The 20,527-nt window shown below is 36.3% G+C and overlaps 2 protein-coding genes across 5 annotated transcripts in view; both read left to right on the top strand.

Annotated features, from left to right (window-relative positions):
- On the top strand, positions 1-1,194 carry LOC141296188 (uncharacterized). The gene is made up of 2 exons (XM_073827467.1): positions 1-1,011; positions 1,181-1,194. Exons 1-2 carry the CDS (start codon positions 21-23, stop codon positions 1,192-1,194), a joined length of 1,005 nt encoding a protein of 334 aa, XP_073683568.1. The 5' UTR covers positions 1-20.
- mia2 (MIA SH3 domain ER export factor 2) overlaps positions 1-20,527 on the top strand; it is a 29,477-nt gene that overhangs the window by 4,010 nt on the left and 4,940 nt on the right. For 2 of the 4 annotated variants that reach the window (XM_073827010.1, XM_073827009.1), the window contains 21 exons: positions 4,067-4,342; positions 4,533-4,606; positions 6,765-6,896; positions 6,992-7,013; positions 7,096-7,184; positions 8,276-8,347; positions 8,434-8,544; positions 8,665-8,736; positions 8,833-8,937; positions 9,043-9,165; positions 9,494-9,599; positions 9,699-9,745; positions 9,931-10,021; positions 14,003-14,141; positions 14,223-14,324; positions 14,494-14,554; positions 16,020-16,055; positions 16,160-16,227; positions 16,324-16,394; positions 16,474-16,602; positions 18,984-19,109. In XM_073827010.1, coding sequence (XP_073683111.1) covers positions 4,067-4,342; positions 4,533-4,606; positions 6,765-6,896; positions 6,992-7,013; positions 7,096-7,184; positions 8,276-8,347; positions 8,434-8,544; positions 8,665-8,736; positions 8,833-8,937; positions 9,043-9,165; positions 9,494-9,599; positions 9,699-9,745; positions 9,931-10,021; positions 14,003-14,141; positions 14,223-14,324; positions 14,494-14,554; positions 16,020-16,055; positions 16,160-16,227; positions 16,324-16,394; positions 16,474-16,602; positions 18,984-19,109 — 2,052 coding nt within the window. Of the gene's footprint in view, positions 1-1,228; positions 3,880-4,066; positions 4,343-4,532; positions 4,607-5,744; positions 5,931-6,764; positions 6,897-6,991; positions 7,014-7,095; positions 7,185-8,275; positions 8,348-8,433; positions 8,545-8,664; positions 8,737-8,832; positions 8,938-9,042; positions 9,166-9,493; positions 9,600-9,698; positions 9,746-9,930; positions 10,022-14,002; positions 14,142-14,222; positions 14,325-14,493; positions 14,555-16,019; positions 16,056-16,159; positions 16,228-16,323; positions 16,395-16,473; positions 16,603-18,983; positions 19,110-20,527 lie in introns of those variants that run through there. The other 2 variants (XM_073827008.1, XM_073827011.1) reach the window with 2 other exon arrangements.

The raw sequence follows: 20,527 nt of genomic DNA, 5'->3' as shown, positions 1-20,527 counted from the left end.
ATGAGGAACAAAATAATAGCATGGATCAAGACAAAAAAATGTCTGATAAAACAATGACTTTAAAGGATAGCATTGCATCTGATAGCACTGAACAACTAGATGTAGAATCTAATATGATGGAAGACAGCATAGATTCACAAATCCTTGAAAAACAGTCTGCAGATAATTTAAATGAAGAAGTTGAAAGTGAAAACATTGTTGAGTTTTTGGAGGAAAAGGTGGAGCAAGATATGAGAGATGTGCAAACTGATGAAGAAAAGACAGGAAGGGAGGAAGATCTAGGCAATGAAGGCTTTGATAAGGAACAAAATAATAACAGGGATCAAGAAGATAAAACGTTTGATATTGATGAACAGGAATCAAAGCCAATATACACTGACGTATTAAGTGAAACTCAGAAGCTCTCTGATATAACCGTGACTTTGAAAGAAAGCATCGCATCTAATAGCAGTGAACAACTAGATGTAGAATCTAATATGACAGGTGACAGCAAAGATTCACAAATACTTGACACCAAGTCAGCAGATAATTTAAATGAAGAAGGTAAAAGTGAAAACAATGCTGATTTTCTTAAGGGAAAGGTGAAACAAGATACAAGAGATGTACAAAGTGATCAGGAAAATACAGGAAAGAAAGAAGATCCAAGTAAGGAATATTTTGACAAGGAGCAAAATATTAACAAGTACCAAGAAGAAAAAAAGTTGATTGATATTCATGAGCAGGACTCAAACACAATAGACACTGACGTGTTTAGTGAAACTCAGATGCTGTCTAATAAAACAATGACTTTAAAAAATCCCATTGCATCTGATAGCATTGAGCAACTAGATGTAGAATCTAATATGATAGTAGACAGCATAAATTCACAAATCCTTGAAAAACAGTCTGCAGATCATTTAAATGAAGAAGTTAAAAGTGAAAACAATGCTGATTTTCTTAAGGGAAAGGTGGAACAAGATACAAGAGATGTGCAAAGTGATGAGGAAAATACAGGAAAGAAAGAAGATCCAAGTAAGGAATATTTTGACAAGGAGCAAAATATTAACAAGTACCAAGAAGAAAAAAAGTTGACTGATATTCATGAGCAGGACTCAAACACAATAGACACTGATGTACTTAGTGAAACTCAGATGCTGTCTAATAAAACAATGACTTTAATAGATACCATTGCATCTGATAGCATTGAGCAACTAGATGTAGAATCTAATATGATAGTAGACAGCATAAATTCACAAATCCTTGAAAAACAGTCTGCAGATAATTTAAATGAAGAAGTTAAAAGTGAAAACAATGCTGATTTTCTTAAGGGAAAGGTGGAACAAGATACAAGAGATGTACAAAGTGATGAGGAAAAGACAGGAAAGGGAGAAGATCCAAGTAAGGAATATTTTGACGAGGAGCAAAATATTAACAAGTACCAAGAAGAAAAAAAGTTGATTGATATTCATGACCAGGACTCAAACACAATAGACACTGACGTGTTTAGTGAAACTCAGAGGCTGTCTGATAAAACAATGACTTTAAAAGAACCCATTGCATCTGATAGCATTGAACAACTAGATGTAGACTCTAATATGAAAGAAGACAGCATAGATTCACAAATCCTTGAAATAAGGTCTGCAGATAATTTAAATAAAGAAGTTAAAAGTGAAAACAATGCTGATTTTCTTAAGGGAAAGGTGGAACAAGATACAAAAGATGTACAGAGTGATGAGGAAAAGACAGGAAAGGGAGAAGATCCAAGTAAGCAATATTTTGACGAGGAACAAAATATTAACAAGGACCAAGAAGAAAAAAAGTTGACTGATATTCATGAGCAGGACTCAAACACAATAGACACTGATGTACTTAGTGAAACTCAGATGCTGTCTGATAAAACAATGACTTTAATAGATACCATTGCATCTGACAGCGTTGAGCAACTAGATGTAGAATCTAATATGATGGATAACAGCATAGATTCACAAATCCTCAAAATCAAGTCAGCAGATAATTTAAATGATGAAGTTAAAAATGAAAACAATGTTGATGTTTTAGATGATGTGCAAAGTGATGAGGAAAAGACAGGAAAGGAGGTCAATTCAGGTAAAGGGGACTTTCTTGAGCAACAGAATGTGATAGACGAAGAAATATCTAAAGTTGTCAAGCAAGAATCAACCACAAAGGATGTTGATTTACTCAGTGAAACTCAGACTTCATCTGATGAAACAATGACTTTAAATGACAGTGTTAAATCTGATGACATTAAAGATATTGATGGCTTTTCTAAAGAATCTAACACCCAAAATGGTGATGAAGTTAAGTCTGCAAATAATACAACTGATGAAGTTCAGAGTGAAAAACACTTGATTGATTCAGTTGATGACATTTTTGAAAGCAAAGTTACGCAAAACCCATCTGATCAAGGACATTTAGATACTATCAAACAAGAAGAAAATGTTTCTAATGAAATCAGCACAGATCCTGTAACTGATGTGAATACATCTGTACTGTCAGAGTCAAATATTCAGACAGATACTGAGTTACATTACGAAAACACACAAGAATCAAATGTTGAGACTGATCAAAGCATGAATGTAGATGTGCATTCTGCACCGACTGAGGATGCATTATCAGAATATACTAATGAAAAACAATTAGCTGAAGGCGACCAAGGTATATCGATAGAAAATGGTGAGTTAGTTATAGACAGAAAAGATGAGTTAGTTCTGGAAAGAAATGTGGCACATTTAGATGAAGCATTTTCAAAGGACATCACATTTCATGAAGAAAAGATATCAGATTCAGAAGCACATAAATTGGACACAAACATAAATCCTCTTGATGAAGGAGCTTCTCATACTCACACTCTTGTAACTAGTGAAGAAAACCTGCATTCAGAGCTTGAGTCAAATTTAGCCCAAAACGTCACAGATTATGAGATGGATAATACCAGAGAATCGCAACATGAATCATTGGTGGTAGAAAACTCCATGGATACTGATTCAATAGTTGAAAATGACAATGAGGTTGTGGTTCATGAAGAGCAAGAGGAATCAGACAGCGTTTCTGAACCGACAGAGAATTATTTTGAAACAAAAGAGAAAGAGGATGATCCACAAATCACAAATGAAACTCAGACACAGGAAGCACATACAAAAAGTCCATCGTTAAACATGTCTGAGGAACCTGGCGATTTCAAAGATGGAGGTCTTGATCTCAGTTCACTAGAAAATGTAGACCCAGATGGCTATACAACTTCCACAGAAACAGAACTGGCAAATGATTTCTTGTCAAAGAATGACTCAGTTCAGGATGGCAATATTAATATCTTGCATGATCAAAATCAAAGTGTTGAACACAAAGAAGAGACTGACACAGCAAATAATGAGGATCGTCAAACCGATTCAGAAAGTGTCAAGCGAAGGGAGGGAAGTGACACAGGTGCCATTTGGAATCAAAGTGATGATGGTGACATAGCAGTGCAGTCAGAAGATAATGGAAAACAACCTGGAAGCCCTGAAATTCAAGACAAAAATACTGTCAATCATCCTACGGAAACCTTTAAAGAATATCCAAACTTATATCCTTATCTGAGCGAAGAGAATATTGAAGATCTTTTAGATTTATTTGGAGACCGGAAGTTATCATGGCTGGATTGCAAAATGGCAAACACTAATGCAGGTCAAGATAATGATGACCTTGATGAACTTGGTGACATTGAACAGCTGCTGGATTACTATATGAAGATCAACTCAAAATTGGGACATATTCAACAAGATAACGGTTTTCCTGGCAAGGATAATACTAAAGAAGCACTACAAAAACTGTTTACCCTCTTATCTTCTCTAAGAAAGAAATATTCAGCAGTGATAACAGATAACAGTGTAGAAAGCCCAGGTACTGATGATTCATAATGATCACTTTTGAAAATAATAAGAGCATGGCAGATAATTATGGTGAAAAAACTTTTGCATATGTGATTGATGGGAAATCTAGGTTTTGTGATAGTCTTTCAGTGATGGTGCTGTAAAAGTTGTAAAAGTGTACATTTTCTATAATGTTCCTTCTCTTTCTGCATGTCTAGATGTGAATAAGAATACACAACAGATGACCTCCACAACAGAGGTTGAAAATAATCAGGTTTCTGAAGACAGAACTGTTATAAATGACTTGGGTGATTCTCAATCTGAGGCAGTCTCTGAAGAAAAGGACCTTTCAGCAAACAGAGATAATGTGGATGATGTTCAGACTGATGAGCGGGAAATAAGAAAGCATATGGATTGGACATCTTCTGAATCCAAGAAAACTACTTTTCAAAATGATGGCCTTGTCTCTGAGGAGCGTGTTGAAGCATTGAACGGTAATCACTTTTTTGGACTTCAAATTATTTTCTTTTTAGTAATAGTTCATCTTAAAATGAAAATTCTGTCATCATTTATTCATCCTCCTGTTGGCCCAAACCTATCATGAGAAAACTACATTTTGAAGGGTTACATTTCACACATACATAGTAAATTGTAAAAACGTATCTTTTTTGTTCTGTTTAACAGGTGTAAGGCAATTTCATCAGATGGCAGTTTTTGTTAAAGTCACAATTAATGAAATTGCATCTATAGTGCACAAGGTAAGTCTTTCATGTGTAATACATGTCGTCAAGTAGCCTGTCCCATGGTTTTTTTAAGTAATAAAGGCACAAATTCTTTTTTGGGAGACCTATTTTTCATAAAATTATTTAAATAAATAAATAAAAGCTAGTTTTAAACACTAAAAATGTCTGTATCCACCTTTTAACGTGACAATTTTGGCCCATCTGTTCTAGACAATTAAAATCACACAATTATGTCAGATTTTATACTTAAAAAGTGCTTTAATATTCAATTAATTCTATCACACTTTAAAGTTATTATTACTACTTTTGTATACTACAACTATTACTACTGACCTTTTAATTATGTTTATTTTGTTTATTTCTAGAAAATTACGCCTGAGTCGTGTTTTTACCTGTATGTACAGTAAATAACTCTAAAATACACATTCCCCAAATTTTACACAGAAAATATATTTAAGCTCCTGAGAATGTGTCAACATTTTCTAAAGCCACTGTCTTGACATTTTGCCAACATTTTTTGCACTCAAGCCAAGCTGATGATATTTAATCATGTTTACACTGTCTCTACAACTAAATAACCCATACAACCTGCTAAATAGGTAATAAATAAATATTAATGTAGACACAAAGATGTAGTAATTTTGAGTTGAGTTGAGTTGAGTTGAGTTGAGTTGAATCCAGACAGACTTGAGCTGCTCAGCCGGTCTCAGGATCAGTGACCTTTGTCTATAGAGATATATTTAACTGGCACACCCACTAATGAAACATACTCACCCACATTTTAAACTATGACGTTTCAAAACTAGCTCATGACAAATATTCTTGCGTTTGCGTTTTTGCTTACTATCGATACGTCTGTCTCTTTAAAACTCGAACTGAACGTTGTGGCATTCAGCAATTGGTGACGTGTGGAAGAAACCATGAATTTTGTAGGGGTGTTCAATTTTGTGTATTTTACATCTTTCCCTTAAAATCAAAATATTATTGTTTTATATAACAAAATACAATTTTATACATAAAAAAAATATTAAAACAAAAATATCACTGATGTTCGGTTTAAATTTTCGAGACACAAGATCATATGCTTTACGAATCCTCCCTAAAACACAAGAGTGCGCTCTTCCTCTCAGCGCAGTGCGCACTAGCAGTCAGAGTAGAGCAGCATCCGGCACCATGGCATAACAACAGATAAATTATCAGATTACAGATTATAGAATAATTTAGTTTGAATATAGTCATGGCGGACGAATTTAAGGCAGAGTCGGTAGTCACAGAAGCGACTGACATGAAAGGAGCAGCGAAGATTTACTACACACTCGCCGTGGAGAAAATCAAAGATGTATGTGGCACTCTCTGTATGTCTGTCTGATGAAACCGCGCTAGTTTGTATGGCAGCTGTCAGCAGGTGTCATATATATTTCTATTAAATCAGCTATTATACTACACATAATTGACTCTAGTGCAGTATTTACTATTGTTTAATTAAATGTATATCGCGTAAACTGTTTTGTATTGAGACATAGCTGGTTAGCATTGAAGCATCTGGTACATGTTGCTCATTTCATCTTATATTGCTATTGATTTGTGTGATTGTGTTAAATTTATTGATTTTATAGATCTACAATGACTTCAGATGTCCTTTACTGACCTTGTTTACCATTTAATGACGGTTTAGCTTTAGTGTATTGAGGTGTTGTAGTGTATGTTGTCTTTTTCATCTTACAGTGACTACTTGCGTTGGTTTTGGTCAGTTTAATTGTAGGTCAGTAACAAAGAAGAATGTCTGAGATTGTATTTTTAATATTTTTTTTAAAACCCATTATAGTTTGTTTAGTAACCTTTATACATTTTAATTTAATAGTTTAGATTTTTGACTGTAAAAATAACAGGTGATGTAACGGTGAAGTAAAAAGTGATCAAATATTCTTTGAAAAAAAAATGTGTGATTATAAATAACCGTTATTATTACTAATACGTTTAATGTGAAAGTACTAAAAGTTGTGTCTGTGTATGATCATGTGAAAGTGGTTTTAGCATCTGTCCACTTTTGTATGTGTGGGTGACAGAGAGAGTGTTAAGAGAAGCCTTATCATGTGAAAGCTTGTACAATTGTTTAATTTGTACTTCTCTTTCTCTTCAGACTTCATATAACTGTTTAAATTCTGTGTCTTAGGTTGTGTCTTCACTTCCTGATGATATCCGGCCTGGCCCTGACTTATATGGGCTGCCATGGGAAGCTGTGGTTTTCACTGGATTTTTAGGTTTATTAACACTGCTTCTGTTCAGCTGCAGGTTCATTCATTCTGTAAGTCAAGCATACTGCTACATAAAACATAAAAATGCACACTTTTATGAGTGTCGGAACTGCACTAATTTAGCTTTTTCTGTTTTGTTCTACAGATCAAAAGTCGCCTATATGCAAGTGAGTGTTTTTCCAATCTATTCCCTTTATATGTTTTAACTGATCAGCTCTCAGCTGATCCTATCTGTTGATTTGTTTGCAGGTAAAGAGAAGCAAATGGCGCAGAAAGTGGCTGAACTGCTTGATGAAAAGTGCAAGGTTCTGGAAACATTCAGTGAGGTTAAACAGAAGGTGAGAAATGCTGTTATATGCTCTAAACATGTAAAGGGATAGTTTACCCAAAAATGAAAATGTGATGTTTATCTGCTTACCCCCAGGGCATCCAAGATGTAGGTGACTTTGTTTCCTCAGAAAAACACAAACGAAGATTTTTAATGAAAATCGGTGCAGTCTGCCAGCCTTATCATGGACGTGGATGGGCACCAAACCTTTAAAAGTAAACAAAAACATGCACAGACAAATTCCAAATTACACCCTGTGGCTCGTGACGATACATTGATGTCCTAAGACACGAAACGATCGGTTTTTGTGAGAAACTGAACAGTATTTATATCATTTTTTATTTTTGATACACAGCCACGTCCATCTCTCCTGAGCACAAGTTTGGCATCAGTCACGTCACATGTGCACGCGCTTCTGGCGTAGTATACGCAAGCGCCGTAAGGGGAAATCAGTGAAAAGTCCCGGATGAGTTTGTGCAAGCAAACATAATCTTTTAGCTTTAAATCGGTTTAAACAATCAGGATACGCGCAAGGAATTAGCATTTTGAATTAGCATTTTGCCGCTATACCCACAATCTCTGTGCACTGTGTAAACAATGAGTATCGTATTCATGCGACAGATCGCTTACGGCGCTTGCGTATACTACGCCAGAAGCGCGTGCACATGTGACGTGACTGATGCCAAACTCGTGCTCAGGAGAGATGGACGTGGCTGTGTATCAAAGGTAAAAAAATGATATAAATACTGTTCAGTTTCTCACAAAAACCGATCGTTTCGTGTCTTAGGACATAAATGTATCGTCACAAGCCGCAGGGTGTAATTTGGATTTGTCTGTGCATGTTTTTGTTTACTTTTAAAGGTTTGGTGCCCATCCACGTCTATGATAAGGCTGGCAGACTGCACCGGTTTTCATTAAAAATCTTCGTTTGTGTTTTTCTGAGGAAACAAAGTCACCTACATCTTGGATGCCCTGGGGGGAAACTAGAAAAACATCAAAATGAATTTTTTGGGTGAACTATCACTTTAATACACATACATGCTTATATAAATGCACTCTCTTGAATCAGTCACTCTAAACAATGTCTGTCTGTCTCAACAGTTCAACAAACTAGAGTCCACACTACAGAACAATGGCATGTCTGCACAAGCTGCGGAAAACGACAGTTTAGAGGTAAAAGTCGTAATTACGGTCTCATGTTTATAAATGTGTCTCCCTTACCCCTCACTAGTTAACTGATCCAATTATACTATCCTTAGGTGGCGTCACAGAAGCTTGAACAATCAAATTCACAAATGAAAAAGGAAATAGAAAGGCTGCAAGAAGAGCTGTCCCAACAAAACAAAGCAAGAAAACAGCAGGAAGATCAGGTAATGTTGTCATACAAACAGATACACTTACTTTACATATCCAAACTACCCTGTTCATCCTTGATATCCCATATGTTTTTTTTAATATCTGTCCTAACGGCTGTTTTATCTGTTTTGCAGCTTGCTGAACTCGAGCAGATTTTAAGAAATTTAGAAGAGGAAGCTAAAGAACGAAAGTCCCAGTTAGAACAGGTATTGATTATGCATATGATGCATGTTTCAGTCATATTTCCATTTAAAGGACAGTAATTTGTAATTCTGTACTGTTACCGGTTTCTCCATCTGTAGGACAACACAACACTGAAGATCCATGAGATCAACACAGAGCGACTGCAGAAAAACCTGCAGGCGGCTAAAGAGGAGCATGCAATGCTGCTCGAGAGTAAAGCACAGGTGAGATCTGTGTTGGTGTTGTTAGTGAACTGATTAATGCAATCACTGTAATCCCAGTCATACATACATTTAACATGAGTACCTATGTGTTCATCACTCATACAGCTGGTGCAGGAGGCAGAGGGCTGGGGTGAACGTCTCGGTGAGCTGGAGGAGGAGATGAAAATGTGTGAAAGATCTCATACTGGCATGCTGGAAGACTGTGCTAATAAAGATGATCGCATCAAGGTGAAAACACAAAGACAGCAGACTCATAGAAAACAAGAAACTTATATTTTCAGTATCAAAAGAACAGTATTTATTTGAGATGGACCTATATAATAACAGTGTAGATGTCTTTACTATCACTTTTGGTCATATTAATGCATCCTTGTTAAATAAAAGCAATAATTTCTTTGACAAAAATAATTCACTGACCCCAATTGGTAGAGTATGTGATTTCTTATGGCCAATATTTAAACTTCTCAAAAGTATTTGAAAACAGAAAACTGTGCAACATGGTAAAACTGCATTTCTAAAAACTTCTTTCTTATTCTTTTTTCTTTTTTTATTTCAGTCACTGACTGAGTGCCTTTTGAAGATGCGAGATTGGAATTCTGAGGACGAGAGCTGTGTTGACGGCAGCACTAATACAGCTGGAGCTGAGAATGGAGACAGTTCAGGTTCAAACTCTTGTGGTTCATCTGGGAATATTGTTGGTTTGATTGGATTTGAAGTCAGGTCTTGAAGTATCGTCTCATGAGTTTTTTTTGTGCTTGCAGATTTCCATCAGAAGCAAAAAGTACAGAAACTTATTGAAGCGGCCAAGGTATTCCTACTCACTTCTAAAACTTTGTGAAACACCTAGATCCCACATATGACTGCCAAACATACTGTCAAGTATGGCAGCTCACTGGGGTTTGAAACACAACCCTTATGTGTCAGATTAAATGAATACATCCAGAATATGCAGATATGATGCTGTAGATAAGTTAGTGTTCCTCTTTGTCACAGATGAGTGCAGACTTGAAGTCCATGGAGGAGGACAAAAACCGAGTATTCGCCAAACTCACAGATGAAATGAAAGCCAAAGAAGATCTCCAAGGTAAAACTTTGGTTCCACAGTTGAAACAGCTGTGGATGCATGAACCTTTTCATTTGATATATTATTTATTACATTTTGGTTGTTTGTAGAAAGACAATAGCTCTATTTTCATCACCCTGTTTTATGCACATTTTGAAGTGTCACATCAGAAAGTGATGGAACATGGCAAATTTAGAAAAAAAAAAAACGTTTTTAAGCTCACTTGAGGTGGTTTTGACTTGTGCAAAAAGGGTTCATGCGAATAATAGGAGATGGAAAGTTGGAAACATATTTGCCAAATAAATTCCTCCATGCGCATCAAAAAAGTCATGCGACTTTGCGCTATGGGACAGCATAGAGGATGGATTTTGTTGCACACCCTCTGAAATGTTGTTATGGGCATTCTGAAATGCCAGAGCAAAGTCTGTTGTCAAAGTATTTTTGTATAATTGCCTCTCAGAACTGTCTCACATGACTGCGTTCCCAAACAGCAGGCGTCTGCCTCTGAAAACAAAGACTGAGTTTATTGTTTTTCACCTGCTCACTCTGAGGCGCAAGTAATTTACTGTTTGTGACCCTGGACCACAAAACCAGTCATAAAGGGCCACATTTTTTGAAATTGAGATTCATACATCATCTGATGTTTTTTAAGCTGATAAATAAGCTTTCTATTGATGTATGGTTTGTTAGGATAGGACAATATTTGGCAGAGATACAATTATTTGAAAATCTGGAATCTGAGGGTGAAAAAGTATTGAGAAAATTACCTTTAAAGTTGTGCAAATGAAGTTTTACATATTAAAAAATTATATTACTAATCAAAAATTAGGTTTTGGTATATTTATGGTAGGAAATGTACAAAATATCTTAATGGAACATGATTTTTACTTAATGTCCTAATGATTTTTTGCATAGAAGAAAAATCTATAATTTTGACCCGTACAATGTATTTTTGCCTATTGCTGCTAATATACCCATGCTACTTACATTCGGTGGCTTTTCATAAATTTCTTAGTGATATTTAGTGCCATTTTATCAGGAAGTAATGATATTGTTCTCTTGTCTCGTTGGATGGAAATGGTGCTTATTCCCAAATGTTTTATGCAATATTCCAATTCTGCGCATAAGTTAAATTCACAACCTTGGATGGAAACCCAGCTAATGTGACCTATTCATTCATAGTGGGAATCTTTATGCCCCTTACGATTTTGTTTTCGATTGATTTATATTTATATATTGCTGAATTAATGGAGTAGTTCACTTCCATAACAAACATGTACAGATTATGTACTCACCCCTTGTCATCCAAGATGTTCATGTCTTTCTTTCTTCAGTCATAAAAAAAATAGTTTTTTGAGGAAAACATTTCAGGATTTCTCTCCATATAATGGATATGTATGGTGCTTCTGAGTTTGAACTTCCAAAATGCAGTTTAAATGCAGCTTCAAAGGGCTCTAAATGATCCCAGCCAAGGAAGAAGGGTCTTATCTTATTCTTATTTTAAAAATTGACAATTTCTATACTTTTTAACCGCAAACACTCATCTTGTCTAGCTTTGTGTGAACTGTGTATTGCTGTTTATGACAGTTAGGGTATGTCAATATCGCCCTACATCGTTGCAGAAGTAACAACCCAATGTTTACAAAGTAAACATGCAAAGAAGGTCAAACGTCTTTACAAAAAAAAGGTAAAACAGGGATGAAGGACGAATTTGAAGTTGGAGGAGAAAATGGGTGGGAGTTTTTCGACATGCCCTAACTGTCATAAACAGGAATACACACGGTTCATGCTAGAGCTAGATCAAGACGAGCATTTGCAGTTAAAAAGTATATAAATTGTCAATTATTATTATTTTTTTTTTTTAGAAAATAACTGATCGTTTTGCTAGGTAAGACCTTTCTTCATCTGCTGGGATCATTTAGAGCCCTTTGAAGCTGCATTTAAACTGCATTTTGGAAGGTCAAACTCGGGGGCACCATAGATATCCATTATATGTAGAGAAATCCTAAAATGTTTTCCTCAAAAAAACATAATTTCTTTACCACTGAAGAAAGAAAGGAAGAAAGACATGAACATATTGGATAACAAGGGGGTGAGTACATTATCTGTAAATGTTTGTTCTGGAAGTGAACTACTCCTTTAATAATAACATCACAACATTAGGGCTGTCCCCGACTATGAATTTTCATAGTCGAATCAGAATTTTCGAATCTTTCTATAGTCGACCGATAGTCGAATCATCTTATGTGCGTGTGTGAATGGGTTGGGAGGGGCACGACACTATAGTCAGCAGGAGGGTAAAACTATTTTTATTTTATTTTATAAGCGACCAAAACTGCCTGCCAACTGACAGACAAACTTATTTAGGTTTAAATAAAAACACAGAACGCGTCTTTTAGTTCTAAAAACGCAAGGCGCACAGCACTGCCTTTTTTGGTGACTTAGGCCCCGATCACACCGAACGCGTCTTTTTGTTCTAAAAACGCGAGGCGCACAGCACTGCCTTTTTTTGGTGACTTTTAAAAAAGAGCAGTGTGCTGCGGTTTTTTTATGTTGCTAAGCAATGACCAAAACAGCTGTCCTGTCAGTCAAATCAAAGGATTATAGCGCGAGCGCTCTAAAATCTTAGTTTTTTTGCTGTTAAGTAAACTGTCATATTAGCAGAAACCCTAAATAAATACAGCTCCGGGTTACCCACGATAGACAACAAAGGTTTCTCCTCCTTTTCTGCAGTCTCCGGACTTTTTAAGCAACGGTAAACTTTCGTCACCAGAACAGAAGGCCCGCCTCTCTATTCATTCGATTGGACAATGGAAAAGAACGCGAATGACGTTGGGCGTTTTTCCGCTCAGAGTTGATTTTTTTTCAACTTCAGGCGCTCAGAGCGCTCCTGCAAAAACGCGAGGCTCAGCAGGCGGCGAAAACGCGAGGCGCCCAGTGCGCATAAGCAGCGCGGAGAACGCTGACTGCCAACAGAAAACCATTCAAAAGAGGCGCCTCCAACTGCTAAAACGCGTTCGGTGTGATCGCGGCCTTAGTGTGCTGCGGTTTTTTTATGTTGCTAAGCAACGACCAAAACAGCTGTCCTGTCAGTCAATTCAAAGGATTATAGCGCGAGCGCTCTAACTTAGTTTTTTGCTGTTAAGTAAACTGTCATATTAGCAGAAACCCTAAATAATACAGCTCCGGGTTACCCACGATAGACACCAAAGGTTTCTCCTCCATTTCTTGCAGTCTCCGGACTTTTTAAGCAACGGTAAACTTTCGCCATCACAACAGAAGACCCGCATCTCCATTCATTCGATTGGACAATGGAAAAGAACGCGAATGACGTTGGGTGTTTTTCCGCTCAGAGTTGATTTTTTTTTTTTCAACTTCAGGCGCTCTGAGCGCTCCTGCAAAACGCGAGGCGCAGCAGCCGGGGGCGCATAAACAGGGCACAGAACGCTCACTGCCAACAGAAAACCATTCAAAAGAGGCGCCTCCAACTGCAAAAACGCGTCAAGATGGTCCTCATCTCGTCATGCATCAGATAAAGTGAAAATTAAATTAGTCACAGGGGTGGTTGGAATTATTCACAAACACGTTAAAAATATTTACTGAACGCTTCTTTCTTTTCACTTTTGTTTTTACTGCATTATCATAATCAAAGGCTGTATATAACTTAATATAACCGTACAAAACCAGTAGTTCTGTGTGCAATTAGACATTGAGCACCCCCATATTGGCAAAATGGTATGATGCTCGTTTCACCCGCGAAGATTCGACTGTGAGATCGGTGGTCGAATCAGGCTCCGCATATCGATGCATCGAATCTTCGACTATTCGGAGACAGCCCTACACAACATATTTGCTTTCCTACAAGACTTTCTAGGAAAACACCTTCTATGCAAATATTATGTGTAATAAAAGTGGAACTGATTTGCGTTGGCCTGATTATATCAAACATGATCATTTAGACTGTAAATGAAGACTTGTTTTCTTGTTTCTCTGCATTCTCAGAGGGGATCAAACAGCTTGAGGACCAGAAAGAGGTGTTGGAATCGGAGAGTGCCAACTATGCTAGTGAAAGCCAGAAACTCCAGCAGAAACTCCAGATCATGACTGAGATGTACCAGGAGAATGAACTCAAACTACACAGGTTTGGACCATGGAAAACCTTCTATTGTACATCTTCAAATACTAATGCTAACAATTGAATTATTTCTTGCACTTTTATCAGGATGTTGACAGTGGAGGAGAAGGAGCGCTTACAAAAGGAGGAGAAGCTCAACAAGGCAGGCAAAAAGATCAGCCTTGCTGCAGAGGAGCTCAACACTTACAGGTCAGAGCAACTTGTTTCACACACATGAGGAAGCTAAGTTAAGTCTGACATAGTATGTGATAAAAATCAAAGGAAATGTGCTCTTAGAATGACAGGAAACATGACGCAAGATGAGTGTTCACCAAAACAGGAAGTTTACATTATAGTCTCTTTCACTATGTTTATATAGACATCGAGCCAAAGACCTAGAGGAAGAACTGGATCGGACTTCACATGCATACAAGAATCAGGTGACACACTAGTAATGCTATATAGAGTTACAACATCTCGACATGATTTATATTGATAAAGGTTCTTCGGTGACACATGCTGATGATACCCACACGGAATATGTTTATTATAGCCATATTGTTATTATTATACAGTATTTACTCAAAATAATCTTATATAAAAATATCTGAAACCACAAAATGTGCATTGTCAGTTGATGAAATTGTTGGTAGGTTTTGGAACTGACATTAGGGGGAGACATTATACATCTTTATATAAGTCTATTATTATGATATACAGTGCCTTGCAAAAGTATTTTTTCACGTTTTGTTGCAGCATTATGTTAAACTGCTTTAAATTACTTTTTTTTTCCCCACATCAATCTACATCTCATACACCATAATGACAAAGCACAAAACATGTTTGTAACAACTTTGCAAATTTATTAGAAATAAAAAACTGAAAAGATCCCGTTGCATAGGGTTGTATTCATACCCTTTTCTGGGACACTCGAAATTTAGCTCAGGAGCATTCATACTGCTTCTAGATGTTACTACACTTCGAGTGGAGTTAAACTGTGGCAAATTCATTTGAATGAGTATGATTTAGAAAGGCACACACCTCTCAGAAAAGGTCTAACAGCTGAAAATGCATATCAGAGCAAAAACCAAGTCCTGAGGTCAAGATAACTGCCTGTAGAGCTCAGTGACAGACTTGCGTGAAGGCAATGATCTAGGGAAGAGTTCAGAAAAAAATCTGCTGCACTGAAGGTTCACAAAAGCATGTAGCCTCCATTATCCATAATGGAAGATGACTGGAATAACGAGGACTCTAGAAAATGTCTGCCAGCCCCCATCCAAGCTGACAGAGCTTGAGAGGTGAAAAGGTGAGGCAAAGAATGGCAGATAATTGCCAAATGCAGATGTGCAAAGCTTGTCACATCATACCCAAAAAGACTTGAGGCTGTAAAGGTGCTTCAACTATGTACTGAGTTAAGGGTATGAATACATTTGCAATGTACTTATTTCAGTGTTTTATTTTTAATAAATTTGAAAATATGCAAATCTGGTTTTTGCTTTGTCGTTATTACGGTGTATGGAGTGTAAATTGATGTAGGGAAAAACTAATTTAAAGCAGTTTAACATAATGCTGCAACAGAACAAAATGTGAAAAAAATGAAAGGGTATGAATTGTAGATATAGACTAATAAGAGGATGTATAATTCATAAATAATTATTAATAATTAATTAAAAAAGTTAACACTATTTATAAGTATTTTCTTACCACAAATAAGACTTATATATGACCAATACAAGGATCTAATAATAAAGAAAATTATATTAAAATATAAAAAAAAAAAATACCACCAAATTCTTTATTTACCACCAGAAATGAGAGTGATGTCTCATAAATACTGATATAATATCAGTTTACAATTTTTATATATAAATATTTATTATATATCTTTGTTCTGTTTTCTACCAGATTGCTTCTCATGAGAAAAAGGCTCATGATAACTGGGTAAGTTTCAGACCACTTGGTTTGATGTTTGATCCATACCAGTCATCAGTAGCTTTATTGTGTCAGATGTTCTTTTCATACTGTTCTTATTGTCTGTGTTATAGCTAGCCGCAAGGGCAGCGGATCGAGACCTAGCTGATGTCAAGAGAGAAAACGCTAATCTCCGCCAGAGGTGGGATTGACTAGAGAGTATTTTACTTCAGTGTTATAGTTTATATACAGCAGAAGCTGTATTTATCTATACATGTCAATGCGTTCACAATTACAGGCTGACTGATGCCCAATTCAAGTTTGAGATTCTTGAAAAGGATGTACGAGAGGGCAGACCTGTATTTAGAGGTCAGATACGTTCCACTTCCCTTTGGCTAGTACGTGTCTATGTTTCAAATATTAACACAGCCATTATTCCATCTCACAGGTGAAAGATCTCCATATGGACCTTCTCCGCTTAGCCGACCATCCTCAGAAACACGGGCCTTCCTGTCTCCTCCTACACTAATGGACGGACCCCCTCGGCTGTCACCACAGTTTATGGGTCCAGGCAGAGGTGATATACATGTCCCTCCCTTTTTTAATTTTGGGAAAAGTCTCCTAGCTAGTATGAAAAATTAGATCAATTCTTCGGATTCTTAGTCTTCAGTTTAGCATGTTTATATAGCAATATTTTGTGTGTGTGTCTGTGTATCACATGCATGAATCCTGTTCAGTTCCCATGAGATTCTTAGAAGATTAGTATGCTTGCATTAGGGGTGTAACAGGTTTGATTTCTCATGGTTTGGTTTGCGACACAGTTTTAGTGTGGTTTGGTAAATACTTAAGATAGGACATTTCATATTTGGTATTAAGATTTGTATGGCTTAATATAATGTAACTGATGCCTCTTACTTAAATATGTAGTCAAAAACCCAAGAAAGATTTACGTTATTTACGTTTATAAGACGCGGGTCTATAGGAAGTTTTATTCATCCATAGACATCTTCCCATTCCTTTCTCCTCTTCATATCGCTAAGAAAGCAGTGAAGACTTGCATCACTTCTCTTGTTGCCCTTCAACTGAAAGTTACAACCAAAAACTGCACAATGTGGCATATCAGTATTTTATTTGGCAAGTTGTGTTGTGGTAAAAATAGCAACAGGTAGTCCCATTAGCGCATCGAGTGCAACCATTTCATGTCATCGAAATAATGGCTCCCCCCGCCCCACCATAGTCCAAAATATGTATAAAACAATGTGGATTTTTTTTAAATAGCTTAGGCTTACATGTCTTTTATGTTTTATAGTTTTTTTTTTTGCTACATATTTCAGTTAAATACATAATTTATGTTATTAGAAGTCTTAATACCCAGAATTCCCTTTAACATTTACCTATACACCACTGTTTAAAAGTTTGGAGTCAGTAATGAATACTTTAATAATAAACTGATCAAACGTGGCAGTAAAGACATTTATAATGCTACATAAAATTTCTATTTTAAATCATGTGACACTGAAGACTAGAGTAAAGGCTGCTGAAAATTCAGCTTTGCCATCACAGGCATAAATAAAACTTTTAAATATATTAAAATGTAACTTTATTTACAGCAGGGGTCACCACACTCGGTCCTGGAGGGCCGGTGTCCTACAGAGTTTAGCTTCAACCCTAATCAAACACACCTGAACCAGCTAATCAAGGTCTTAATAGGTATACTTAAAACTTCCAGGCAGGTGTGTTGAGGCAAGTTGGAGCTAAACTCTGCAGGACACCGGCCCTCCAGGATCAAGTTTGGTGACCCCTGATTTACAGTGTTACTGCTTTTACTGTACTTTTGACCTAAGAGACTTCTTTCAAAAGCACAAAAATCTTACAGACCCCAAACTTATATATCTAAACTAGAAACTATATATAAGAAATGCATATCACTGATAATTAAAGACTTGCAGGTAGGGCTGTCACGATTCCTATTTTAAATGAAAGTACTTGATATTTTAAAATATCCTCGACTGCATTTTGTCCATGTCAAGTAACTGGCAAAATACCGGAAGTGGCGCATTTCATGGACGAGAATCAATGAAACGCATTATTAGACCGTTTTCTAAGGCTGCATGGTATATTAAACCCATTTAAAAATCTAAGTGCTATTGTAACGCTACGATTCAGTTAAATAAATATATGCAATGCAGGCTTAATATATGTGCTTTAATTATTTACATGCGTGTAGGTTACATACGTTCATTTCAGATCGGCTCCGTTCACAGTAAATGCTGCTCCACACAAACTGTTATTATTTACATGTGTGGAGTGGACATTTGGACATTTGTAAATAACATAAATGTTATTTAGTTAATATAAAACAAGGATTAGATCCCGCAGTAAAGTGTAAAAACAATGGTCAGGCTGTTGGTGCCCTCTGCAGTCATTTGTTTTAATGCGTAATATACATTAGTTCTGTTGTTTATAATACATTATGTATTATCATGTATATGAACAGTTTTGTTCAATAAAACCATACAACTTTTTGCTTTTGATACTTTATTTGAAATAGTTATTATTGCCTATATTTGATATTTCGTGTGTATTTTAAATCATTGTAAAGGCTGTTTGCTTAGATCTATTTTTATTATCACAAAATTATTATAATTATCCAATTACCTGATTAATCATCAGAGTAATCAACCAATTACTGTATTACCGAAATAATCGTTTGTGACAGCCCTACTTGCAGGATGTATTATTAGCATTTTTGCAGTTTAAATGCATACCAAACCGTGGGTAGCAAACCATGCCTCACGTTTGCATATAGATGAGTCTTTTTATGTCTCATTACCCTTGTTAATATTTTGTTGGTTGTCCCTTTCCTCCCTTTTCCATTCTTAATTTCCTCAAACATTTTTATGTGCCGTCTCTCTCCACTCCATTCATCTTCCTACACTTTCACTGTCACATAATCAGCATCCCGTGGCGTGGTAGAGCCCACTAGTGGTGGGCCAGACTTTGAGCGGAGTGGCCCTCACTCTGATAGTGGCTCACTGTCTCCCTCCTGGGACAGGGAACGCAGGGGCCCTCCCCCGCCTCCAGGTACAGTGATGTTCCCACTGCTGTGGCTGCTCTGTAGCAGGAGGAAATACTTCTCTAGCTCTCAAAAATCAAAAATTATTAATAGAAAAACCATGAGCACATTAATATGACTTCCTATTTTTACATATCATTAGTTAATAGCCAATCATAACAGGTCGTTTACATAGTCTTAAAGGTACAGTAAGGCCAAAAAACACCTGTTTATTTTTAATGATCAGAGAGAGGGTGGAAACGGTGGTATAAAACTGCTAAAACAATGTAGAATATGCTATTAACAAGGCTTGTTTGCACGATTCAGTATCTGTTTGATATTGATTAATGAATATTAAGCACTAAACTGTCATGTGCCTGTAATTTAGCCAACTGTGTAAATTGAGAGGTGTTTCTGTTACTGAAGCTCAGACTTGGTTATTCAGAGGTGGCTGAGAAGCGCTGACTCAGCCGCACAGCTCATTGAAGAGTCACAGAACTGGGCCTTCTTTGTTCTAGACGTTTCTGTGTTTTTGGCCTGTGCGTCAGGCTTTGTCCCACTGCCCCCCTGCTGCTCCTCACTGTTGGGCTGAATACTGTCAGTTCAGGGACTGTGGACTAAATGTTCAACGCAGTAATTAGTTATTTTGTACTGAGCTGTGAAAGGCACAGAACATCACTGGATTTATTTTTAATGTCATTATCATCATGCCCATACCAGCAGTGGTTGTTTAACGTGTGTAGTGCATCATTCCCATTGCCAATCATTTAAAAAAGTTGTTTTGTTTTTCTTTGTAATGTAAAATGTGTTTCAAAAGGGTCTTGAATTTAGTTATAATAATAGGAATTAGTTATACACTGCCAGCAAAGGTTTTTGGACAGTTAGATTTTTAATGTTTATATATATATATATATATATATATATATATATAAGAAGTCTATTCTGCTCACCAAGCCTGCATTTATTTGATCCAAACTACAGAAAAAAAGTAATATTGTGAAATATTTTTACTTTTTAAAATAACTGCTTTCTATTTGAATATGTTTTAAAATGTAATTTATTCCTGTGGTCAAAGCTAAATTTTCAGCATCATTACTCCAGTCTTCAGTGTCACATGATCTTTCAGAAATTATAGAAATTAATACTTCTATTTAGCAAGGGTGCTTTAAATTGATCAAAAGTGATAATAAAGACATTTTATTTATCTATTTCTGATAAATGCTTTGTGCATTTGAACTGTCTATTTATCAAAGAAACCTGAAAAATTCTACTCAGCTGTTATCAACATAATAATAATAATAAATGATTTTTGAGCAGCAAATGATTTCTGAAGGATCGTGTGACTAGAGTAATGATGCTAAAATTCTTACATTTTTTCTTACATTAAAAACAATACATTTTAAAATATATTTAGATAGAAAACAGTTATTTAAAAAATATGTAGTAA

The sequence above is a fragment of the Garra rufa genome, chromosome 21 (assembly GCF_049309525.1).
Source record: "Garra rufa chromosome 21, GarRuf1.0, whole genome shotgun sequence".
Lineage (NCBI taxonomy): Eukaryota > Metazoa > Chordata > Actinopteri > Cypriniformes > Cyprinidae > Garra > Garra rufa.
Note: the sequence above shows the minus strand (reverse complement) of the source record. Positions and strands in the feature narration are given on the sequence as shown.